The sequence below is a fragment of the Hemiscyllium ocellatum genome, chromosome 14, assembly GCF_020745735.1.
Source record: "Hemiscyllium ocellatum isolate sHemOce1 chromosome 14, sHemOce1.pat.X.cur, whole genome shotgun sequence".
NCBI lineage: Eukaryota > Metazoa > Chordata > Chondrichthyes > Orectolobiformes > Hemiscylliidae > Hemiscyllium > Hemiscyllium ocellatum.
Window position 1 is genome coordinate 196,596 of NC_083414.1, and position 26,942 is coordinate 223,537.

General features: G+C 44.2%; 2 protein-coding genes across 2 annotated transcripts in view; one reads left to right on the forward strand and one right to left on the reverse strand.

The window, feature by feature from the left end:
- The first annotated feature begins 11,892 nt into the window (after positions 1-11,892).
- LOC132822199 (musculoskeletal embryonic nuclear protein 1-like) lies at positions 11,893-19,665 on the forward strand. The gene is made up of 3 exons (XM_060835269.1): positions 11,893-12,006; positions 12,089-12,212; positions 19,414-19,665. The coding sequence occupies exons 1-3, from the start codon at positions 11,998-12,000 to the stop codon at positions 19,521-19,523; spliced, it is 243 nt and encodes an 80-aa protein (XP_060691252.1). The 5' UTR covers positions 11,893-11,997; the 3' UTR covers positions 19,524-19,665.
- A 4,918-nt stretch (positions 19,666-24,583) lies between these two features.
- Positions 24,584-26,942, reverse strand: part of rft1 (RFT1 homolog) — a 78,583-nt gene continuing 76,224 nt past the window's right edge. Inside the window, exons 12-13 of the mRNA XM_060835267.1 lie at positions 26,267-26,516; positions 24,584-24,967 (exon numbers count right to left, since the gene is read on the reverse strand). Of these exons, the coding sequence (XP_060691250.1) occupies positions 24,809-24,967; positions 26,267-26,516 (409 nt within the window). The 3' untranslated portion in view covers positions 24,584-24,808. The remainder of the gene's footprint in view (positions 24,968-26,266; positions 26,517-26,942) is intronic.

Here is a 26,942-nt window from a genome sequence, read left to right on the forward strand (position 1 = left end):
ACATTTGCCATGGGAAGAGGTTCTCATGATCATCCTGCCCATGCCTCTCATAATTTTGTGTATCACAATCAAATACTTCCTCAGCCTCCGCTGCTCCAGGGAAAACAACCCCAGCCTATCCAGTTTCTCCTCATTACTGAGATTTTTCATCACAGGCAATATCCTGATGAATCGCCTCTGCACCCTCTCTAGTACAATCACATTTTTCTGATTGTGTGGTGACTGGGACTGTACACAGTATTTTTTTTATTCACTCAGGGGATGTGGGTTTCAGTGGTTGGGCCAACAATTGTTGCCTGTCCCTAGTTGCCCTTGAGAAGGTGGTGGAGAACTGTTGTAGTCCACGTGCTGTAAGTTGGACCCACAATTCCTTTAGGGAGGGAATTCCAGAATTTCAACCCAGTGATAGTGAAGGAAAGGATGGGGACCTGCAGGTGGTAGTGTTCCTATGTGTCTGCTGCCCTTGTTCTTCTAGATAGAAGTGCTTGTGGGTTTGTAAGGTTGCTGACTAAGGATCTTCGGTGAATTTCTGCAGTGCCTCTTGTAGATAGTACACACTGCTGCTCCTGAATGTTGTTGGTTCAGGGTTAGGATAACCTGGGTCTAATTGCCTTGCTTCTGTGAGATGCAAATATTACTTGCCATTTGTCAGCCCTACCCTGGATATTGTCCAGGTGTTGTTACACTTGAACATGGACTACTCCAGGATCTGTGGAGTCCTGAATCATGCTGAACATTGTGCAATCATCAGCAAACATCCCCACTTCTGGACTTCTGATGGAGGGAAGGTCGTTGAAGAAACAGCTGAAGACTGTTGGGCCTTGGAGACTACCCTGAGGAACCCTGCAGAGATGTCCTGAGATGACTGATTTCCAACAACCATGACCATCTTCCTAGGCTTTAGATTTAGACTTTATTGTCACATATACTCAAGTACAAAAACACAGAAGAACAGTGAAAAGTTTTCAATATCATCACACATGCCACAATCTTAGGTAAAAGTACCCAGGAACAAAAATCTAAGAGCAAAATAGAAAGATATAAGGAACAAAGTTGAAAGTTAAACTTTACAGTCCATTTTAGTATTAAATCAAAGCATAAAGAAATAAAGCTAAGCATCCATCCATACACTTCTTCTTCAGTGCTTAGCAATGCTAGGACCGCATTTCCAACAAGGGCTCAATCTCTTCTGCTTTGGTACCATTGCCTTATGCCTGGCTTGATCACCCCTGCTTTTGTTGTCATTGTAGATGTCATGGGAACCTCCATCACTGCTTTGGGCTTGTTCCTAGGATCTTAGACAACCAAAGTCCTGAACCAGGCCTTCAGGCACTGCCACACACTGGAACACCAAAGACTCTCTGCCTCGCCTTCAGTCTGTGCACCGGTCATTGGAAACTCGCAAAGTCAGAAATCACATGACTGCAAATGTGTTGCTGGTCAAAGCACAGCAGGTTAGGCAGCATCTCAGGAATAGAGAATTCGACGTTTCGAGCATAAGCCCTTCCTGATGAAGGGCTTATGCTCGAAACGTCGAATTCTCTATTCCTGAGATGCTGCCTAACCTGCTGTGCTTTGACCAGCAACACATTTGCAGCTGTGATCTCCAGCATCTGCAGACCTCATTTTTTACTCGAAGAAATCACATGACACCAAGTTATAGTCGAACAAGTTTATTTGACATCACCTGGTGAAGGGGCAGCACTCTGAAAGCTTGTGATTTCAAATAAATCAGTTGGACTATAACCTGGTGGTGGTGTGACTTCTGGCCAGTGTTGTAGCTGCATTGCAACAGCTTAGCTAAAAGAACAGGATGTTGTAGAGCCAAAGCTTTCAGTACAATTGTTAGACTGTTGTCAATGCCCATAAGCCTTTGCTATATCCAGTGTCTCCAAAAATGTTTTTGATATCACACAGACTGAGTCTGGTATCTGTGATGCTGAGGACCCCTGGAAGAGGCTGAGATGGATCATCCACTTATCATTTCTGGCTGAAGGTTATTACTAATGTTTCAGCTTTATCTTTTTGCACTTACGTGCTGGGCTGTTCCCACATTGAGGAAGGGGATACTTGTGGAGCCTCTTTCTCAACTGAGTTGTTTATCTGTCCACCACCATTTGTGATTGGATATGGCAGGACTTCATAGGTTATATTTGATCCATTGGCTGTGGGATCACTTAGCTCTATTACTTGCTGCTAATGCAAGTAGTCCTGTTTGGTAGCTTCCCCAGGTTGTCACGTCATCTTCAGGTATGCCTAGTTCCAATCCTGGTATGATCTTCTGCATTCTCCATTGAACCAGGGTTGATCCCGTGGTTTGATAATAATGGTTGAGTTGGGGATGTGACAATACTATGACTTTAAGGGTTGTATATTGCCCTTTTTTTAATTAGGAGAGGTTGAGACAGACGTGTTGAGCCATCTGTTCCAAGCCAATAAGGTTAGCAGCTTAAGAACAAAGAAAATTTATGGCCAGGAGTAGGTCCTTCGGCCCTCCAAGCCTGGGCCGACCTAAATCCAGTCTAAACCTGTCGCCCAATTCCTAAGCCTCTGTATCCCTCTGCTCCCCACCTACCCCTGCATCTGTCCAGACGCACCTCATATGAATCTACCATATCTGCTTCTACTACCTCTGTTGGCAACACATTCCAGGCACCTACCACCCTCTGTGTAAAGTACTTTCCGCATGTATCCTCCCTAAACCTTTCTCCTCTCACCTTGAATGCGTGACCTCTCGTTATTGAATCCTTCACCCTGGGAAAAACATTATCTCTACCCACCCTGTCTATACCCTTCATGATTTTGTAAACCTCAATCAGGTCTCCCCTCAATCTCCTTTTTTCTAATTAAATCAATCCTAACTTACTTAACCTCTCTGCATAGCTAGCACCTTCCATACCAGTCAACATCCTGGTAAACCTTCTCTGCATCTCTCCAAAGCATCTACATCCTTATGGTAATCAGTGACCAGAACTGTACACAGTATTCTAAATGCGGCCAAACCAATGTCGTGTACAATTTTAACATGACCTGCCAGCTCTTATACTCAGTTCCCCATCCGATGAAGGCAAGCATACCATATGCCTTCTTGGCCACTCTATCCACCTAAGCAGCAACCTTCAGGGTAAAATGGACCTGAACTCCCAGATCTCTCTGCTCATCAACTTTCCCAAGGCTCTTCTGTTTATTGTATAATTTGCTCTCGAATTGGACTTCCCAAAATGCATCATCTCACATTTGCCTGGATTGAACTCCATCTGCCACTTCTCCACCCAACTCTCCAGTCTACTTATATTCTCCTGTATTCTTTGACAATCCCCTATGCTTTAGAACAATACAGCACAGAACAGGCCCTTCAGCCCATGATGTTGTGCCGAGCACTGATCCTCATGTCTGCACCCTCAAATTTCTGTGACCATATATATGTCCAGTAGTCTCTTAAATGTCCCCAATTACCTCGCTTCCACAATTGCTGCTGGCAACGCATTCCATGCTCTCACAACTCTCTGTGCAAAGAACCCGCTTCTGACATCCCCTCTATACTTTCCTCCAACCAGCTTAAAACTATGACCCCTCGTGTTGGTCATTTCTGTCCTGGGAAATAGTCTCTGGCTATCGACTCTATCTATGCCTCTCATTATCTTGTATACCTCAATTAGGTCCCCTCTTCTCCTCCTTTTCTCCAATGAAAAAAGTCCTAGCTCAGTCAACCTCTCCTCATAAGATAAGCCCTCCAGTTCAGGCAGCATCCTGGTAAATCTCCTCTGAACCCTTTCCAAAGCATCCACATCTTTCTTATAATAGGGCAACCAGAACTGGACGCAGTATTCCAAGTGCGGTCTAACCAAAGTTTTATAGAGCTGCAACAAGATCTCACGACTCTTAAACTCAATCCCCCTGTTAATGAAAGCCAAAACACCATATGCTTTCTTAATAACCCTGTCCACTTTGGTGGCCATTTTAAGGGATCTATGTACCTGCACCCCAAGATCCCTCTGTTCCTCCAGGCTGCCAAGAATCCTGTCTTCAATCCTGTACTCAACTTTCAAGTTCGACCTTCCAAAATGCATCACCTCGCACTTATCCAGGTTGAACTCCATCTGCCACCTCTCAGCCCATCACTGCATCCTGTCAATGTCCCGTTGCAGCCTACAACAGCCCTCTATATTGTCAACGACACCTCCAACCTTTGTGTCATCTGCAAACTTGCCGACCCATCCTTCAATCCCCTCATCCAAGTCATTAATAAAAATTACAAACAATAGAGGCTCAAGGACAGAGCCCTGTGGAACACCACTCACCACAGATTTCCAGGCAGAATATTTTCCTTCTATTACCACTCGCTGTCTTCTGTTGGCCAGCCAATTCTGTATCCAGACAGCTATGTTCCCCTGAATCTCATTCCTCCTGACCTTCTGAATGAGCCTACCATGGGGAACTTTATCAAATGCCTTGCTGAAGTCCATATACACCACATCGACAGCTCGACCCTCATCAACTTTTCTAGTCACATCCTCAAAGAACTCGATAAGGTTTGTGAGGCATGACCTGCCCCTCACAGAGCCGTGCTGACTGCATTTAATCAAGCCATGCTCTTCCAGATGGTCATAAATTCTATCCCTCAGAATCCTTTCTAACACCTTGCAGACGACAGACATGAGACTGACTGGTCTGTAATTGCCGGGGATTTCCCTATTTCCTTTCTTGAAGAGAGGAATTACATTTGCCTCTCTCCAGTCCTCAGGTACGACTCCAGTGGAGAGCGAGGATGAAAAGATCTTCGCAAGTGGCAAAGCAATTACATTTCTCGTTTCCCAAAGCAGCCGAGGACAAATCTGGTCTGGGCCTGGCGACTTGTCAATCTTAATGTTTGACAAAATTTTCGGCACATCAGCTTCCTCTATCTCTATCCATTTCAGCATACACACCTGCTCTTCAAAGGTTTCATTCACTACAAAGTTCATTTCTTTTGTAAAGACAGAAGTAAAAAACTCATATAGGGCTTCCCCTACATCCTCAGACTCCACACACAAATTCCCTATGCTATCCCTGATCGGCCCTACTCTTTCTTTGACCATTCTCTTATTCCTCACTTACCACTTCTTGCCTGTCTCAGAGGGACATATTTATTCATCACTTGCAACAACTTTCCTTAAACAGTCTCCACATGTCTATAGTGCCTTTACCATGGAACAATTGCTCCCAATCCATGCTTCCTAACTCATGTCGATTCGCATCATAGTTTCCTCTTCCCCAATTAAATATCCTCCCATTTTGCCTAATCCTTTCCTTTTCCATAGCTATGTAGAATGTGAGGCAGTTGTGGTCACTATCACCAAAATGCTCTCCCACCACAAGATCTGATACCTGCCCTGGCTCGTTTCTGAGCACTAAGTCTAGAATGGCCTCTCCCCTTGTCGGCCTGTCAACGTACTGAGTTAGGAAACCCTCCTGAACACACCTTACAAAAACAGCTCCATTCAAATCTTCTGCTCGAAGGAGGTTCCAATCAATATTGGGAAAGTTAAAGTCACCCATTACAACAACCCTACTATGTCCACACTTTTCCAAAATCTGCCGACCTATGCTTTCTTCCATCTCCCTGCTGCTATTGGGGGGCCTGTAGTAAACCCCTAAAGAGGTGACTGCTCCCTTGCTGTTCCTAATTTCCACCCATACTGACTCGGTAGGCAGATCTTCCTCGACAATGGAAGCTTCTGTAGCTGTGATACCCTCTCTGATTAGTTGTGCTATACCCCCTCCTCTTTTCCCCCCTCCCTATTCTTTTCAAATGTTCTAAACCCTGGAACATCCAGCAACCATTCCTGCCCCTGAGAAACCCATGTCTGTTATGGCCACAACATCATAGCACCAGGTACTGATCCATGCTCTAAGTTCATCACTTTTATTCCTGATACTCCTTGCATTAAAGCAAACACACTTTAACTGATCCCTTGGTTCCTTGCCAGGAAAATCTTCCCACTAGCTGGTCTACCTCTTGCTATTGCCTCATCTGCATCAACTCTCACCTCTGGTTCCCACCCCCCTGCCATACTAGTTAAAACCCTCTCGAACTACTCGAGCAAACCTTCCACCCAGGACATTGGTCCCCTTCCAGTTCAGATGCAACCCATCCTTCTTGTACAAGTCCCACCTTCCCCAGAAGGCATCCCAATTATCTACATATCTGAGCCCTCCCTCCTACACCAGCTGTATTAAGCTGTTCCTCGCCTCGTTATCTTATAGCACCGGTAGTAAACTAGAGAACACTACTCTGTTCATCCTGCTTTGCAACTTCCATCCTAACTCCCTGAAATCACTTTTTATAGTCTTCTCTTCTGGTTCCCAGCTGCTTGCCACATCAGTTTAAACCCTCCCCAACAGCAGTAGCAAAAAACCCTTCCCTCCTACACCAACCTGCAAGCCATGTGTTCATCCAGTCAATTCTTTCATTTCTACCCTGGCCAGCATGTGGCACTGGTAGCAATTCTGAGATCACTACCTTTGAGGTCCTCCACTTTAACTTCTCTCCAAGCTCCCTGAATCCTTCTTTCAGGACCTCATCCCATTTGTTTTTACTTATATCATTGGTGCCTATCTACACCACAACAACCGGCTGTTCACCCTCCCCTTTCAGAATGTTCTGCAGCTTATTGGTGACATCACTGACCTGAGCACTTGGGAGGCAACATTCCATCCGGGAGTCTTATGTTTGGCCACTGAACCGCCTATCTACTCCCTTTACAATAGAATCCCCTATGACTATGGCCCTGAGACTTTTCCTGCCCTTATGAACAGCAGTGCCTGCCAAGGTGCCATGATACTGGTAACTGCTTCCCTCCCCTGGTAAGCCATCTCCCCCAACAATATCCAAAACGGTATACCTCTTTTGGAGGGAGATGACTGCAGGGGACACCTGCACTGCCTTCCGACTCTTTCTCTGCCTTTTGGTCACCCATTCATTGTCTCCCTCAGCAATTCTAATCTGCAGTGCGACCAATTCATTCAATGTGCTATCCATGATCTCCTCAGCATCACGGATGCTCCACAGTGAAGCCAACCACCGCGCCACAGCCGTCATGCGGTCAAACAAGAGCTGCATTTGGACACATTTAGAGTCATAGAGATGTCCAGCATGGTAACAGACCCTCTAGTCCAACTCGTCCATGCCAACCAGATAGCCATATCCCTCCAAACCCTTCCAATTCATATACCCATTGAGATGTCTTTTAAATGTTGCAATTATACTAGCCTACACCACTTCCTCTGGCAACTCATTCCATACACTTACCGCCCATGTGTGAAAATGTTGCCCCTTTGGTCTCTTTTATATCTTTCCCCTCTCACCCTAAACCTATGCCCTCTAGATCTGGACTCCCCCATCCCAGGGAAAAGACTTTGTCCATTTATCCTGTCCATGTCCCTCATGATTTTATAAACCTCTATAAGATCATCCCTCAGTCTCTGACACTCCATGAAAACAGCCCCAGCCTATTCAACATCTCCCTATATAGCTCAAACCCTCCAGCCCTGGCAACATCCTTGTAAATCTTTTCTGAATCCTTTCAAGTTTCACAATATCCTTCTGAGAGGAAAGAGACCACAACTGCATGCAATATTCTAAAAGTAGCCCAATCTATGTCATGTACAGCTGCAACATGACATCCCTGTACTCAATCCTATACACAATACTCTGACCAATAAAGGAAAGCATACCAAACACCGTCTTCACTATCTTATCTACTTATAAGGAGCTATGAACCTGTACTCCAAGGACTCTTTGTTCAGCAACACTTCCCAGGACTTTACCATTAAGTGTATAAGAGTAGAGATTAGGGTGGTGCTGGAAATGCCCAGCGGGTCAGGCAGCATCCGAGGAGCAGGAAAATCGATGTGTTGGGCAAAAGCCTTTCATCAGGAAGTGAATAAGCCCTTCATCATTAAGTGTATAAGTCCTGCTAATATTTGCTTTCCCAAAATGCAGCACCTCACGTTTATCTAAATTAAACTCCATCTGCCACTTCTCAGCCCATTGGCCCATCTGATCAAGATACCATTGTAATCTGAAGTAACCTTCTTTGCTGTCCACTTCTTGCAAGTGTAAAAGTCAGGGACATCAGCCACATCCCTGAGCTCCTTCATTAAGCAAGAGGCATATGCCACAGGTCTGAGGTCCCCTGCCATTGTTAGCCTTAGTTCTAACTCAACTAACTAATACCAAACAATGCACTTAAATATATAAAAGAAAAAGCCTTACCCTACAGAGTCACAGAGTCATAGAGATGTATAGCATGGAAACAGACCCTTTGATCCAACCTGTCCATACTGACCAGATATCCCAACCCAATCTAGTCCCACCTGCCAGTACCCGGTCCATATCTCTCCAAACCCTTCCTATTCATATACCCATCCAAATGCCTCTTAAATGCTGCAATTGTACCAGCCTTCTCCACCTCCTCTGGCAGCTTATTCCATACATCCTCTGGACCACCCTCTGCGTGAAAAAGTTGCCCCTTAGGTCTCTTTTATATTTTTCCCCTCTCACCTCTAGTTCTGGACTCTCCGACCCCAGTGAAAAGACTTTGTCTATTTATCCTATCCATGCCTCTCATAATTTTGTAAACCTCAATAAGGTCACCCTTTTCTTCTGGTTAGAGGAAGGCGGGGCGGGGGGGGGGGGGGGGCAGGAGGGAGATACTACATAGTATCTTGGGTTTACTACTATGTAGTATCTTGGGTTTAGCCGCTGCCCAAATGTATACTAAGTCCTTACCTTCCCGGCAACCTCCTGGTTCCGTCACCTCTGCTCTGTCTCCCGCTGCTCCTGGACAGGAAAAAGCTTGTGAGGCCTTTGGATTTTTTTTTAAACTTTTGAATGGACCTCTCAAATGTTAATTCTGATCATTCTCTCTCTGTGCCTTAACAAGGTATTCTGCATTCTTTTTGCGGAAACTGATACACCGAGTATGGCATAATCTGCTTGAAAAGCATGCAAAGCAACACTTTTCACGATATCTCAGTATATGGTGGTTCAGTGGTTAGTACTGCTGTCTCACAGTGCCAGGGACCTGGGTTTGATTCCACCTTCAGGTGACTGTATGGAGTTTGCACATTCTCCCTGTGTGTATGTGAGTTTCCTCCAGTGTTCCAGTTACCTCCCACAGTCCAATAATACACAGGTTAGATGGATTGGCCATGGGAAATTTCCTATAATGTGCAGGCTGATATTACCCATGGGAATATGCAAGGTCACAGGGATGGGTAGGGTGATATTCAGAGGGTTGGTATGGGCTGAATGGCCTGCTTCCACACTGTAGGGGTTCTATGATTCTACATGACAACAATAAATCAAACTCATTTTATGTAATGACCTTCAATAAAGAGCTGTATGAATGTATTAATTAAGATATTAATTGTCCCAGTACCGTCAAGGAGCTGTTCACTTTCTAGGACCCAACTGGATATGAACTATTTTCTTCTGTTAAATAAATTTAGTGGTTGCTAGTTTGAGAAGTCAAGAAAAGTAGCTACAGTTTTCTGGGAGGAATGAGATCGAGTTAATAATGGTTCACTTTCACATATTGAGCCATGATTTAACTTCAGCTCTATGGGTGGTATTTCTAGTCCAATGAGATGAAATATTGGGTGATGTTGGAAGTGAGAGAAATAGGGGTGGCATGGTGGTACAGTGGTTAGCACTGTATTCCTGATGAAGGGCTTTTGCCAGAAACATCGATTTTACTGCTTCTTGGATGCTGCCTGAACTGCTGTGCTCTTCCAGCACCACTAATCCAGTGGTTAGCACTGCGGACTTATTGGGCTGAAGGGCCTGTTTCCACATTGTAAGTAATCTAATCTAATAGAGTCCTGTGTGAAAATATATGTAACTTGTAGCACACACAAATGAAACCACTTTAAAATACGATCAAATTGGTTTCTGGTGCAATTCTTAACACACTTTGAATTTAATGAATTATTTAATGAATGTTGTTCCATAGCAGAATCACATCCAATATTGGACACACTGTTTTGCATTTTTGCAAGAATGGGCTGATTTATGTGGTCAATAAGCTGCTCATTGTAAACAGTCATCAGGGCATATTGTTTCAGGAGCATGGTGCTGGAAAAGCACAGCAGGTCAGGCAACATCCAAGGTCCTGGAAAATCAACATTTCAGACATAAGCTCTTCATCAGAAATAAGGCTCCCTTGTAGAGAGAGGAGGAGAACGTCTTAAGGTAGGCAGCCTTGGAAGAGCCTTCACAGTAAGGTTGAAATCAACTAGGAGAAAGTGAGGACTGCAGATGCTGGAAGCTTGTAGAGAGAGGAGGAGAACTTATGTCCGAAATGTAAATTTTCCTGCTCCTCAGATGCTGCCTGACCTGCTGTGCTTTTCCAGCACCACACTCTCGACTCTGATCTCCAGCATCTGCAGTCCTCACTTTCTCCTAGGGTTTATTGTTTGATTGGTCTGTCACTAATTGGGACAAACAACCTATATAATTGGCATCACATCAGCACTGAAACACAAATATCACATTACTTAGTTGTGTTGTAGGCAAGACATCTTTTTGGCTTGACTACAGCATTCTGTTAATGGAGAAAATCACTGTGGCTTATTAGCAGTTTGAGACAGCAAGCTTCATCTGTTGCTTAAACATTTGAGACACCTTCACTTTCCAGGTAATATAGTGTTTCTTTTTAAAGTTTGGTTTCTTCTGTCCTGATCTGGTGAATACTTGATGAAATGCTTTATTTCATGTGTCTTTTTTGCAAAGCTTAATATCCCGTTAAATAATATTAAATATTAAAATAGTTGCAAAATTTCTCCAGTCACACCTTGTTCATTCCCATTCCTTCCTTGCCTTTCTGCTATTTTGTTAGTTGAATCAATAATTTGTTTTCAATTCCATGAGTTTCAATTTCAGATTACCTCCGATTAAAGACTTCATCAAATCCTGCCTGACAGTTCAAATAATTAAAATTAATGAGAGATTTCCCTGTACACTATTTCAGTCATCTCTTAAAAAAAAATCAGTTCTATACCTCAAATGTAATGTGATCTGTCAAATACTCCAAAGTGTGAAAACCAATCTTCATGTAACTGCCTCAACTCAAGCTCCCAGAGTTTTATTTTCAGACAACTTCGATGAACTTTTACCTAGTTTTAGTTTTAATCATTCGCTGTCTAGAATAGAGAAAGATCCAGGTGTCATTTGAGAAGGAGACCACTCTGTGGACAATGGCCAAAGATAATCTTCTTCCATCCTAGATATGAATCTTCTCACAGAATGTTCATCACCATCAAATCCATGTAAAGATTATGATGAGATTCTGTCAGCTGCAAACATTTTGAATATTTTGATCATGAAATTAAAGAGGGTACAAACATTGGACAGTCTCTCTAAATGTCAGTATACATAGATAGGACCTGAGTCAGGAACAGCAGCTGGTTCTGAAAACCCCCAAGTCTGGCATTACCCAGCAGATGCTTCATGAATTCTCTTCTTCCTTGTTCACCCGTTAAATTTGCAACTGGCCCAATGATAATCAGTGTACAATCCAGTTTCCCAAAAAAACCGAGAGCGTAGTGCTTCACCGAATTTCCCTCACCCCATCCCAAATTTTCTGACCGAAAAAAAAATACAAGATCTGCGATGATAGCTCCTCATGCTGGCATGGGTTTTCCTATACGGAGTGGGGACTTTGATACATCCGAGAATGTTCTGTCTCTGTTATAAACTCACGTCATCTTACCCAGTTCAGCTGCAGCTCTCCCCAGCCCTCTCTTGTCAGTCTCTGCAGCTGTTTATGAACATCAAACAGGTTCAGGAAATTCTGCAAACAAGAATCATGGGTCATAATAAGCGGCTGGTGACGAGCTCTGAGCTCATTCTCCCCAAAATTAGAAACTGAGCAGCAGCAACAAAACGCGGAGCAGCTCCTTCGATTCCAAGCGAGAGGCTCCGACGCTGGGTCCCTTTGCAGCTCCTAGACCATGTCGCAGGTAAAACGCTGCTTGTCTGCGCGGCTTCAGTTCACTGTTTTCTGTATGTTCTCAACCAGTTCTTGTAAAATGTCCTGTCTAGGAAGTGCACGTTGTTAAGAAGAAACGGCCACCGATGAAGGAGGAAGATATTAAAGGAGCTCGAAATAAACTGGGAAAAGAACAGAAAGTCCAGTCGAAAACGTACCGCGTAATGCAGCAATGCGGTGAGTGTCCTTGGAGGTAGTTTCTAGGGAAGGGAAGCAGCTGAAAACTCAGCCATCCGTGCAGAATTGAACAAAGCGAATTCTTATTTTAAAGAGAGAGGTCGATTTTTTTTTGCACGATTCTTATTCGAGAAGGTGGAATTGAAATTCCTTTCAACGCATAACAAACTGCCTTTATACAGGGAGCCAGTTACTTCAGGAGCAAACTCAACCAATAAATAAATACACGAAATAGAGAAACTTTTCAGTGGGACAGCATTTTGGAAACAGTGATCACAACTCAAGGTTGAAGATAGCTACGAATAAGGGTAAGTCAGGACTTTGAGGGAAGGTAGTAAATTGGGGAGGTCAAATTACTTCAGTATTAGACAAGAGTTAGAGAGAGTTAATTGTGAGGAGCTGTTATGGGGAAAATCCACCTATGACGTGGGAATTGTTTAAAGACCTGATGAGAGTTAAAGACCCGCATGTTCCTATAAGGAGGAAGGACAAGGATGGCAAGGGTAAGGGACCTTTGGATAACGAGGGAGGTTGTGAATTTAGTCAAAAGGAGGGAAAAAAGCATATGTAAGGTTTAAGAAGCTAACATCGAACAGGACCATGGGGAACATAAAGAAAGCAGAAAGTACTCAAGCAGGGAATTAGAGCAAGAAGGGGCCATTAAATGACTCCAAAGAGTTGCACCCAAAATGTTGACTTCTCCACCTCCTGCTGTTGCCTGGTTTGCTGTGTTCTTCCAGCCTCCTGCTTGTCTACCTTGGATTCCGGCATCTGCAGTCTTTTTGTCTCTAATTGACCCTGGCAAGGAGGGTTAAAGAGAATCCCAAGATATTCTGTAGATATTTTTAAAAAATAACTAGGGTGAAGCTAATACCACTCAAGGATAAAGAAGGGATCTTGTGCTTGGAGGTGCAGGATGTGGGTGAGATCCTAAATGAGTACTTTCCAACGGTATTCACCCAAAAGAATGATATGAGGGATAGTGAGATAAGTGTGGGGCATTTTGAAATCAAGAAGGAAGTGGTACCTACCCCAGGCTATTGAGAGATGCAAGAGGGGCTCATTCCTGATGAAAGGCTTTTGCCCAAAATGTCAATTTTCCTGCTCCTCAGATGCTGCCTGACCTGCTGTGCTTTTCCAATATCACTTTAATCTTGACACCAAGATCTTTGTGTCCTCACTAGCCACTGGAGAGGTCCTGGAGGACTAGCAAGTAGCTAATGTTGTTCCTCTGTTCAAGAAGGGGAATAGGGATAATCTGGGAAACTATTGACCAGCGAGTCTCACATTGGTGCTTGGGAAGCTACGGGAGAGAATTCTTAAATATAGGATTTAGTATATTTGGAAAAGCATGGCCTGATTAGGGACAGCCAGCATGGCTTTATATTCCTGATGAAGGGCTTATGCTCGAAACGTCGAATTCTCTATTCCTGAGATGCTGCCTGACCTGCTGTGCTTTGACCAGCAACACATTTGCAGCTGTGATCTCCAGCATCTGCAGACCTCATTTTTTACTTTATGCAGGACAGGCCATGTTTTACAAATTTGATTGAATGTTTTGAGGAGGTGACAAAGGTGATTGATGAGGGTAGAGCTGTGGATGTTGTTTACATGGATTTTAGTAAAGCTTTTGACAAGGTCCGCTCATCCAGAAGATTAAGATGCATGGGATCCATGGTGTCTTGGCTGTGTGGATTCAGAATTGGTTGGCCCCTAAAAGGTACTGGTATCTCAGCTTTGAATATACTTTAAGACCCAGCCTAGAGTAAAGAATTGGCCATGGGAAATGCAGGGCTACAAGGATAGGGGTGGGTTTGGGTGTGATACTCATCAGAAGGTCGGTGTGGATTTGATAGGACAAATGGCCTCCTACCACACTGTAGGGACTCTATGATTTAGCCTATCTGTCCCTCTGCAGACTGTGTCACCTCATAACTTCCCATCATATTGTCAACCATTTGTGGCCTCTGAGACCTAGTTAACACTTGTAAGGCTACACTGAAGTACTGCAAACAATTCTGGTTGCTCTGCTATATGTTATTAAGCTGGAAAGGATACAATAAAGATCACTGAGACTGCACGGTTTGAGTTACATGGAGAGGTGGTATAGGCTGGGATTTATTTTTGCCTGAAACATAGGAGACTGAGAGGTGACATTATAGAGGTTTATAAAATCATGAGAGGTAAAGATAAAGTGAATAGTCAAGGTCTTTTTCCCAGGATAGGACAGTCCAAAACTAGAGGCCATAGGTTTAAAGATGAGAGGGGAAAGATTTGAAAGGGACCTGAGGGGCAACGTTTTCACACAGAGGGTGGCAAATGTATGGAATGAGCTTTTAGAGGAAGTGATAGAGACAAATACAATTACAACCTTTCCTATTCATGCAAATGTATTTTAAAAGTTTAGAGGCAGATGGGCCAAATACAGGCAAATACGGTTAGTTCAGTTTAGGCAACCTGGTTGCCATGGACCAGTTGGGTCAAAGGGCCTGTTTCCATGCTGTATGACTCCGTGACTCTATTGGCTGGGTTCAGCAGTAACAGACACTTCACAGAAAAGAGCCCGTGGAGCACATTTGTTTTCTAAAGGATTACCCATTAACAATGCGGGCAGGACTGTGCCTCACAGCGCCAGAGACCCAGGTTCAATTCCTGCCTCAGGTGACTGACAGTGTGGAGTTTGCACGTTCTTCCCCTGTCTGCGTGGGTTTCCTCCAGGTGCTCCAGTTTCCGCCCACAGTCCAAAAATGTGCAGGTTAGGTGAAATAACCATGCTAAATTGCCCGTAGTGTTAAGTGCAGGGGTAAATGTAGGAGAATGCGTCTGAGTGGATTGCACTTCGACGGGTTGGTGTGGACTTATTGGGCTGAAGGGCCTGTTTCCACACTGTAAGTAATCTAATTACACAAACGCAAACACTAATAATAGAGTACTGTTTCTTTGCTGGGATGCATCTAATTTGTCTGGTAAATTCTTCATAAAACCATAAAATATATGACAGAACTGGGACATTTGGCTTGTCTTCTCAGCCATTTGATCATGGCTAGTATGCTTCACATCCCCATTCTTCTGCCTTTTCCCTGTAACCCTTGATCTCCTTACTAATTAAGAATCTATCAATCTCTGTCTTAAATACAGCCAAATAACTTGGCCTCCACAGCCTACTGTGGCAATGAGTTCCACAGATTTTTGATCAACAATCTAACAAATCCATTCACCCTCCATGAGGCATTCTGACCTATCAGCAGTAGAATTAAAGATAATTGACCAGTCAGTATCAGCATAACATGGCATAACTCTCACTGCCCTTTCAGCACAGGGATAATGATCTACACTGGATTAACAATACATAGAACAGTACAGCACAGAACAGGCCCTTTGGCCCACGATGTTGCACTGAGGATTAATCCTAATGTAAAATAACTTAACCTTCGCACCCCTCAATTCACTGCTATCCATGTGCACGTCCAGCAGTCACTTAAATGTCCCTCATGACTCTGCTTCTACCACCACTGCTGGCAACACATTCCATGCATTCACAACTCTCTGAGGAGAAAGTGAGGACTGCAGATGCTGGAGATCAGAGCTGAAAATGTGTTGCTGGAAAAGCGCAGCAGGTCAGGCAACATCCAAGGAGCAGGAGGATCGACGTATCGGGCATGAGCCCTTCTTCAGGAATTATTCTCTGCCTAAAGAACCTTCCTCTGACATCTCCTCTATATCTTTCTCCTAATATTTTAAAACTATGACCCCTTGTACCAGTCAATCCTGCCCTGGGGAAAAGTGTCTGGCTATTGACTCTATCCATGCCTCTCATTCTGGATTAGTGGTGCTGGAAGAGCACAGCAGTTCAGGCAGCATTCAAAGTGCAGCAAAATCGACATTTCAGACAAAAGCCCTTCATCAGGGGGCTTTTGCCCGAAACGTTGATTTCGCTGCTCGTAGGATGCAGCCTGAACTGCTGTGCTCTTCCAGCACCACTGATCCAGAATCTGGTTTCCAGCATCTGCAGTCATTGTTTTTACCTTCATGCCTTTCATTACCTTGTATACCTTGTCACTTCTCTTCCTCCTTCTCTCCAGAGAGTAAAGTACAAACTTAGTCAACCTCTCTTCACAAGGCAAGCCCTCCAGTCCAAGCAGCATCCTGGTAAACCTTCTTTGCATTCTCTCCAAAGCCTTTGTATCTTTCCTATAGTAGGGTGACTAGAACTGGACACAATATTCCAAGTGTGGTCTCACCAGGGAATTGTACAGCTATAGCAAAACCTTGTGGATCTTAAACTCGATCCCCTGTTAATGAAAGCAATAGATAGAAAGCATGCTGGGAACTGAAAGCCTGAAAATGAGATTTCAAAAACATTTTTAAAAAATCTCATCAAAGTTCCCAAGAGAAACCTGGCTGGAGTTGATTCACATCTGGAATGAAGCTAGTTATGACTATCCATGATTATATATTGCAGGTTGAGTCCCAGCTTAAGCCTTGTGATCAATCTTTTATGGAAGGTCTTGGAAAGAGTATGGATTTCATGTAGAGGGGAGGGACATTAGTTGCATGAAAAAACTCATGAAGTTAAGATTTTGGAGAGAACACTAAAGTAAGATTAGGTTTGTGTGTTCAAAAACATGACAGAATAAATGAGAAGCTGATTGCAATTGCAAGATGATTAGTAATCAGAGAGCACAAATTTACAATCAGGATATAATCACTTTATGGCTCAGCCTTTAGAATTGGTCTCAAGCATAACATTTGTCTGTTCACCCACCTCGTTCAGTGGTGGTGGGGAGAAAGTAGCATAGAGTACAATAGGTGAATGGGGGTGGTGGATGAAGGTGATAGGTCGGGGAGGAGGGTGGGGTAAGGTAGCAAAGAGTACAATGGCTGGATGGGGATGGGATGAAGGTGATAGGTCAGAGAGAAGGGTGGAGTGGATAGATGGAAAGGAAGATAGGCAGGTAGGACAAGTCACGGGAACAGTGCTGAGCTGGAAGTTTGGAGCTGGGGTGAGGTGGGGGGAGGGGAAATGAGGAAATTGGTGAAGTCCACATTGATGCCCTGAGGTTGAAGTGTTTTGAGGCGGAAGATGAGGCAGTTATTGGCATGGAGGTCTGAGGCCTCCTTCACCACCGCTCCCTCACCACCCAACACCTGGAGGAAGAACGCCTCATCTTCCGCCTTGGAACACTTCAACCTCAGGGCATTGAGAGGCAACAGTGCTAACCACTGTGCCACCCTTTAAGCTATATAAATGACTTTTATGAAGAGAGCTAATGCATGGATACTACATTTACTGATGACAATACGAATCAAAGTTGTGAAGAGAGGATAAAATCTGCAAATGGGTGTAGCTAGGTTCATGGAGAGGTGGTGGCATTGTGGTAATGTTGAACTAATCCAGAATTCCAGACTCTAATGTTCTGTAGCCATGTGTTCAACTTCCACCATGAATTCAACAGAAACCAGATTCAAAGACTGTAATCAAGCAGAGGATTGAAATGGGTGACAGAAGAGCAGAATTTGTGCAGATTTAACTGCACAGAAAAATTTCAGACTCATCCAAACTTAAGATTGAAGGAAAATGAAACTCAGATATTTAAATAACTCAGTAAACAGGTTTTGTTTTTACTGGTCAACAAATAAAACAGGTAAGTTTGCATGAACAAGTATATAATAGGTTGCAGTGCTTTGATTTACAGAGACAGCAAAAGGGACAGAGGCTTGGCACTCCCAGTGCAAGATATTTTCAAGCTAAACAGCCTCTGAAGCACAAACAAATGCTTATTCCCAATACCATCCTATCAGAGCTAATACGGATAGCCTATAACTGCTGGTGTCACTGGTGTTCATGTCCTGTGAATGAATAAAAATATTTCCAGCTACTGACTGCCTCTGATTATTATAGATGTCCTGAATTTAAAACACAGCAAACTGCTTGCTCACCTTATGACAGACACTCATAGAAAGACACTGCATGGGAAGACATCATTCAGACTGCCTTACTTGTGCCAGTTCTCTCAAAGACCTACTTCCCTGCTCTTTCTCCACATCTCTGTCCTCAATTAATTATTCTACAGATGGTAACACTACATGTGTCCTCCTTCTCCACAAGGTCATTCCTTTGGTTATTCCATTCCGAACAGTCAGTGACAGGTAGTTCAGTGAGGGCAAGGTCAAGCATTTTATATTACCTCATTGCTTCAACACCCAAGAAAAGTACAGTTTAGCAGCTATGTCTTTCATGATCAAATTACCTTGGCCAATACAGGTGCTATCCAGTCACCCAAACCACATTCATTACCTTTCTATTCTTAGTGCCTCATACAAGTGGTGTTCAGCAGAGATTGCTGAATCATCAGCTGAGGGAGACAGGCAGTGTTTCCTTATACCTGTCTAACCTGATTAATGGGTTTTCTTGGGGTCTGGAGTTAATGCCAAGAACTCCCAGGCAACTTCTTCCTGACTATATACTATTGCTGCTAGCCCTGGTGAATGTGTCATGTTGGTGGAATGGGACATTCTCAAGGATAATGATGGTGGTATCTGGAATGTTAGCTGTAAGTTATGACTCAATGAACAAGACTTTATTAGGCGTCTGTCTCACAATTTCACCAGAAGTTCCCAGATGTCAGTGAGGTGGACTGGACAGGATAGGTTAGTCTCTTATTGTGTTTTTGAGTCTTTGGTCAATGTCAGTGATCTATATGGTATATGTCACTTGCGGTTTGATGCAGTTGGGTGGCTTGCTAGTCATTTCAGAAAGTGCTTAAGAGGTAACCACTTTGCTATAGATTTGAAGTCAGCTGTTGGCTAGACAGGTTAAGGACAGCAGCTGTTCCTCCCTCAAAAACAGTAGCAAACCAGGCGGTTTACAACAATCCTGCAATTACACGATTACATGTTACATGCCTCACTCGTGACAGAGGATTGTTTTTATTTAAGATTTAATTAAATGTGTAATTTTATGATTAGTCAGTTTATAAATGGTAAATAATGTCTGCACGACACAATTGCCAGCTTTTTAACGTCCCCAGGAAGAAAAATATTGAACGTCCCCAACCTGGTCTCCAGTATTGCTGAATCTGGGCTCACACTGATTGTGGCTCTCTCGGTTTCAATTCTATAATGATTGCCAGCAGTGGTGGGACTGTTCTGTAACTACGCAAATGTTTCTGAAGTTTACATGCTTTGTTTGTACTAACAGAGAAGGAAGGTGGAGCTGCTCCTTCTGTTTTCAGTGCCGCGAGAACAGGACAAGAGACAGTTTTTACAAAGGGAACCCCTGATCAGCCGAAGAGCGTCTTCAGTAAATAAGAAAAGATCTGCAAAGTCACATCTGATTCTAAAGTGACAATAGCTATAAGCTAATTTTGTTAAGCCTTAATATTGTCTGGAGTGAAAAAGTACTTATTTTTATATAAATAAAACAACAAAAAAATGTTGTTTCCTGATTTTATATCACATACTCCATTTGAGGTTTGTGGTTTGAATTAGAAGATTTCAGTTATTTAGCTTTTCCATCTGGTTTTCGATCAGACCACATTAGTATTGAAGCAGCACAAATCCAATCTGCTAAATCAGTGTACAACAGTCAGAGTTCTAATTCAAGGGCAGGACTATGTATTAAAAATTCCTGAATACAAGTTGTCCAGGAAAGGAAGGGGAGGGCTGGTAGTCTGTTTAAATATAGCACTGCAATGCTGAAGAAAGAGGATTTCCCAGAGGGATCAAAGAAATAATTCATTTGAATAGAGTGAAAGAACAAAACAGGTGCAATTGGATTGGTTGGTGTTGTCTACAGATCATCCACTAATGAGAAGGATGTAGAAGAACAAATTTGCAAGGAAATTATAAAGATATTATTGAGTAGCTATATTGGGAACTTTAATCAGCTGAAAGCTGAAATGGAAGTAGTGTATAAGGCAGACCCATGTGTTACTGGAGTATGTGGAAATTTTTTCGCAGCCGTATAGGGGGCATACATTTCTGGATCTGGCTCTTGAGAATGACAGTGGCCAAAGTGAATCAAGTGTCAAAGCGAGACCATTTAAGGGAAAGTGGTCTTTGCATCATAACTTTATGTTGGTTATAGAAAAAGACAAGGACTAACCAGGGTAAGAATAAGATGAAGAAAAATTGTGTGTAGTCAAATAGGTGAATAATACAATTGAGAACCAGATCATGAAAGACATTTTGAGGGGACCTAAAAACAATGTAAGGAAGGAGAAAGAGAAAAGATTGGTTTCCCCTTTATGTTGGCAGCAAATGTTCACCAGCTAAAAAGGAGGCTGTCATGCATTTCAAGGTTTCAAAATAGATAAGGAGGAATCTATGAATATGCTGCATTTAAATGTTCATAAAATATTTGGGTACTGAGGAAAGGGAGAGCAGAATTTGCAGAGGCACCAGCCAAATGTCCAACCTTCAGCTAAGGATGATTCTCAGTTCTGCAATATGATGTTGTGGCTAGTGCACCTAACTCCAACTCCTTGAAAACCGCGTGACAGAACTAAAGCTGGATGAATGTCAGATCATTCGGGAGATGGAGGGGTTATTGAAAAGAGTTTAGGTAGGTAGTCACACCTCAGGTAAAAGGAGAAGGTAAATGGGACTGAAAGACAACCGGCATGCAGTGCAGGGACCCCTGTGACCGTTCCTGTCAACAACAAGTATACTGTTTTGGATACTGTTGGGGGGAACGACTTACTAGGGGTAAGCAATGGGACACAGGTCTCTGGCACAGAGTCTGTCCCTGTTGCTCAGAAGAGAAGGGGGTAGAGGAGCAGAGCATTAGCCATTGGGAATTCCAATAGTTAGGGGGACAAATAGGAGTTTCTGTGGGAATGAGAGAGACTCAAGGTTGGTGTGTTGCCTCCCAGGTACCAGGGTTCATGATGTCTCAGATCATGTTTTCGGGATTCTTGAGGTGGGGGGGAGCAGCCGCAAGTTGTGGTTCACATAGACACCAACGACATAGTTAGGAAGAGAGATGGGGATTTAAGGCAGAAATTCAGGGAGCTATAGTGGAAGCTTAGAGCTAGAACAAACAGATGTTGTCTGGGGTTTGTTGCCCCTGCCACGTGCTAGCAAGGAAGGAATAGACAGAGAGAGCAGTTGAACATGTGCCTACAGGGATGCTGCAGGAGGGAGGGTTTGGATTCCTGGACAATTGGAACCTCTACAAACAGGATAGTCTTCACCTGAATCATAGGGGTACCAGTTTCCTTGGCGGGGGGGGGGGGGGGGGGGGGGAATTTGCTAATGTTCTTTGGGTGGGTTGAAACTAATGCAGCAGGTGGATGGGAACTGAAATTGTAGAACGTGTATATGGAAGGTTGAGAGTAGTGAAGTCAGAACTAAGATTTCAAGATCACAAGAAGGCACTGGCTAGCAAGAAGTTAGTTTGTCTACTTCAATGCTATGTGCATCCAAAATAAGGTGGGTGAACTTGCAGCATCGGTTGGTGCTTGGGATTTCAACGTTGTGGCCATTTCAGAGACATGGGTAGAGCAGGGACAGGAATGGTTATTGCTCGAGAGTTACAAGTTAGCCAGGAAAGACCTAAAGAGAGAGCTAAGCAGAGCCAGGAGGGGACATGAGAAATTGTTGGCACACAGGATCAAGGAAAACGCTAAGACTTTCTACAGGTATATTAGGAATAAAAGAATGACTACAGTAAGATTTGGGCCAATCGAGCATAGTAGTGGGAAGCTATACGTGGAGTCAGAAGAGATAGGGGAAGTGCTAAATGAATACTTTTCTTCAGTATTCACATTACAGGCTACTAGAGTGGATGGAATTGAGGTGCAGAAGGAGGTGGTGTTAGCAATTTTGGAAAGTGTAAAAATAGCTATGTCCCCTGGGCTGGATGGTATTTATCCTAGGATCCTGTGGAAGCCAGGGGGTAGACTGCCGAGCCTTTGGCATTGACCTTTATGTTGTCATTGTCTACGGGAATGGTGCTAGATGACTGGAGGATAGCAAATACTGTTCCCTTGTTCAAGAAGGGTAGTAGAGACAACCCTGGAAATTATAGATCTGTGAGCCTTACTTCGGTTATAAGAGATAGGATTTATAATCATCTGGAAAGGAATAAGTTGATTAGGGATAGTCAACACAGTTTTGTGAAGGGTAGGTTGTGCCTCACAAACCTTATTGAATTCTTTCAGAAGGTGACCAAACAGGTGGATGAGGGGAAAGCATTCATGTGGTGTATATGGATTTCAGTAAAGCATTTGGTAAGGTTCCCCACGGCAGGTTATTCCACAAAATATGGAGGCACGGGATTGATGTTGATTTAACAGTTTGAATCAGAAATTGGCTAATTGAAACAAGATGACAACGGGTGGTGGTTGATGGGAAACATTCATCCTGGAGTTCAGTTACTAGTAGGGTACTGCAAGGATCTGTTTTGGGTCTACTGTTGTTTGTCATTTTTTTATAAATGACCTGTGTGAGGGCATAGAAGGATGGATTAGTAAATTTGTGGATGACACCAAGGTCACTAGAGTTGTGGATAGTGACGAAGGATGTTGTAGGTTAGAGAGAGACATAGGTAAGCTGCAGAACTGAGCTGAGAGGTGGTAAACAGAGTTACCACCCAGTTCGATAGGGTTGTTAAGGCAGCATATGGTGTGTTAGCTTTTATTGGTAGAGGGAGAGAGTTTTGGAGCCATGCGGTCATGCTGCAGCCGTACAAACTCTGGTGCAGCCACACTTGGAATATTGCATACAGTTCTGGTCACCACATTATAAGAAGGATGTGGAAGCTCTGGTAAGCGTTCAGAGGAGATTTACTAGGATGTTGTCTGGTATGGAGGGAAGGTCTTATGAGGAAAGGCTGAGGGATTTGAGGCTGTTTTCATTAGCGAGAAGAAGGTTGAGAGGTGACTTAATTGAGACATATAAGAAAATCAGAGGGTTAGATAGGGTGGACAGTGAGAGCCTTTTTCCTCAGATGGTGATGGTTAGCACAAGGGGACATAGCTTTAAATTGAGGGGTGATAGATATAGAACAGATGTCAGAGGTAGTTTCCTTACTGAGAGAGTAGTAGGGGCATGGAATGCACTGCCTGCAACAGTAGTAGACTCACCAACTTTAAGAGCATTGAAATGGTCATGAGATAAACATATAATGTAGGATAGACAGGCTTCACATTGGTTCCACAGGTTGGCGCAACATCGAGGGCTGAAGGGCCTGTACTGCATTGTCACGTCCTATGTTTTACAGCGTGAAGACCCGAGAGAAGTATTCATTTAAAGCCCTTCCAATATCCTGCAGCTTTACACACAGATTACCCTCTCAGTTCTTAATGGGCCCTACTCTTTCCCTGGTTAACCTCTTGTCTTTAAAGCGTTTATAAAATATCTTAGGATTCTTCCTAATCCTGTTTGCAAGTCTTTCTCATGCCCACTCATATTGCTCTTCTAATTGCTTTCTTAAGTTTCCTCCTGCACCTCCTGTATTCCTGTATGACCATAGCAGAATTGCTTCCTTTGGACTTGCTAAAAGCCTTACTCTTCTTCTTTATCCAGCTCTGTGTTATCCAGGATTCTCTGAACATTTTGCTCCTACACCTCCCTCTAACGGGTACATGCTGGACCTGTACTCTCCCATCTCCTTTTTGAAACACCTCCATTGCTCCATTGTAGACTTACCTGCAAAGAGCTGTTCCCAGTCTACTGTGGCCAGATCCTGCTTTATTTTAATAAAATCTGCCTTTCCCAATCCACAGCCCTTGTAGGACATCTTTTTCATTGTCCAGAATAAATTTGAACCATACCATATCGAGGTTGCTATTGCTTAAATATTCCCCCACTGCCTTTGCGAACACTTATCCAGCTACTTTTCCCAGAACCAGATCCAGCACTGCACCGTCTCTTGTTGGGACTTCTATGTATTGATACAAAAAAACTCCCCAGATACATTTCAAGAAATCCGCTTCCTCTTAACCCCTACACTAATACCATCCCAATTTATGTTGGGAAAGATGATATTTCCCAGTATAATTACCGATTATTACTTTTACAGTACTCATAAATGTGATCTAAAAAAGGTTCAGTACAGGCTTAACATAACTTCTCAAATTTTGAATTCTGTCCTTTTTACTGTAGCATCTAATGCCTGTGATACAATCTTTAGTAGTCGGTGTATTTTGCTCCTTTTACTCCACCCAGTCACATACCTTCCATGGAATAACTAACTTGCTGACACCTCCCACCAAAATGTACACCCCCATATTTATCTGTGTTGAAACTTCGTTTGCTGATTTTACTTTCCTCCCAACACCACTTTGGGAATGCATTAATTCCCATCTCCCCTGCATTTACAGTGCAAAATGAAGTATGAAGATAAGGCTGTTAAGAGATAAACAAAATTTGAACTCAATCTATTCAATAAATACAGTACAGCAGACTTGTTTCAAATCTCTGGTGAAATCCATCCCACACACTTGGATCTGATGATTCCATGATTACTTTGAGTCTTTGTGATTTTATAATAATTAAAATGCAAAATTTTCATCCATCACCCTGGAAGTCCTCTGGTGTTGGTGTCTCTTGGCTTTGGAATCACCATTCTGCTTGTTTCATTCTCAATTCTACATTTCTTTCTTGCCCTGAGAAAGGAATTGAGTTCTAACGAACCAAACAAGTCTGGGCTCAGTGAAGAAGATCGTGACAACGGTGATGGATAAACACAAAGCCCCTAGCAGAACATGGACCAACTGGGACATCAAACACTGCTCACTCAAAGTAGCCTGGGAAAAAACAAAACAATTCATTCAAAGCAACAAGGTCACATAAAGCATTGCATCAGTGTCATCAAAATTGGTGAGGAGGCGGCGGTGTTCAGGACTAGTGCTTCACTGTGGGTGTTTAACTGGGCCAGGGGCCAGGGTCGCAATGGCGCTGGGCCAGGGGCCAGGGTCGCAATGATGCTGGGCCAGGGGCCAGGGACAGAGTGTTGCTGGGCCAGGGTTGCAGTGTCGCTGGGCCAGGGGCCAGGGTCGCAGTGTCGCTGGGCCAGGGGCCAGGGTCGCAGTGACGCTAGACCAGGGACAGAGTGTCGCCGGGCCAGGGGCCAGGGTTGCAGTGACGCTGGGCCAGGGGCCAGGGTCACAGTGTCGCTGGGCCAGGGGCCAGGGTCACAGTGTCGCTGGGCCAGGGGCACAGAGACGCTGGGCCAGGGGCACAGTGACGCTGGGCCAGGGGCCAGGGTCACAGTGTCGCTGGGCCAGGGGCCAGGGTCATAGTGACGCTGGGCAAGGGGCCAGGGACTGAGTGTTGCTGGGCCAGGGGCCAGGGTTGCAGTGACGCTGGGCCAAGTGCCAAGGTCGCAGTGACGCTGGGCCAGGGGCCAGGGTCGCAGTGACGCTGGGCCAGGGGTCAGGGTCGCAGTGTTGATGGGCCAGTGGCCAGGGTTGCAGTGTCGTTTGGCCATGGTCCAGGGTCGCAGTGACGCGGGGCCAGGGTCGTAGTGACGCTGGGCCTGAGGCCAGGGTCGCAGTGTCGCTGGGCCAGGGTCGCAGCGATGTTGGGCCAGGGGTCAGGGTCGCAGTGTTGATGGGCCAGTGGCCAGGGTTGCAGTGACGCTGGGCCAGGGGCCAGGTCCAGAGTGTCACAATGACAGGGGCCAGGGCCAGAGTGTCGCTGGGTCGGGGGCCAGAGGCCAGAGTCGGAGTGTCGCAGAGCCAGGGACCAGGGTCGGAGTGTGGCAAAGTCAGGGGCCAGGGTCGGAGTGTCGCAGAGCCAGGGACCAGGGTCGGAGTGTCGCAGAGTCAGGGACCAGGGTTGGAGTGTCGCAGAGCCAGGGACCAGGGTCGGAGTGTCGCAGAGCCAGGGGCCAGAGTTGCAGTGTTGTTGGGCCAGGGCCAGAGTCGGAGTGTTGCAGTGACAGGAGCTAGGGGCCAGGGTCGGAGCATCACAGGGCCAGGGGCTGAAGTCGCCATGTCACTAGGTCAGGGACCGGGGTTAGTGTCACGTAGTAGCTTTCCTCCAGCAACTTTGGAATGGTGACCATCTTTTGATTTTCTGCACCCACCTTCCCCAGTACCTACCTGTGAAAGTGCTGTTACTATGCCACTGCCAAGATAGACGAGCAGTAAAGGCCCAGGGATCAGAAGGCCCTTGAGGGGCTGACTCTTGCTATGCTTGAAGTAACGACTGATATACTGAAGGCTGTGAGTAATTCGGAGTCCCATGTTCAGGCAGTTTGCTAAAATAAATCCAACACCTCCTTGCCACCATGTCAAACAATAGGAAAAGCCAAGAAATGTAAGCGATAGAGCCAGCATCATAAAGTTATACCTTCAATAAAACAAACATTAAACAAAATATTGAAGTACCTAATGGATCAAGGAAGATTTGCAATTATTATGGAAATTTATGATCTTATGCACCTGCACTGAAGTATGTCAGAAACATTTCTTCCAGGGATTTTAAATGGCGCACTTGGTGCACACAGTAAGAAAATCAAGAAGTGAAATTGTTAAATCTTGCAATCAGACCAGTGATATCTGGAAACTAGGTTGTTTCAGGTTGTAATGATTTGTATTCTGACATTTGACTAGCTTGAATACTGAACTTGGAACTGCAAAGCATTTGAGTGTCTAACCACCAGATGTGTTGCAAACTCTAAACCTTAGAATCCTAGAATCAAACAGGAGAGATCCTTCAGCTTATTGAGTCTGCACTGACAAAAATACACAAGTCCCATTTTCATACATTAGGCAC

Excerpts from the sequence above, each read along its gene's own strand:
- LOC132822199 (XM_060835269.1), top strand. Across the intron at positions 12,213-19,413 it reads CCGCGTAATGCAGCAATGCG|AGAAGGAAGGTGGAGCTGCT; the intron begins GTGAGTGTCCTT and ends TTGTACTAACAG.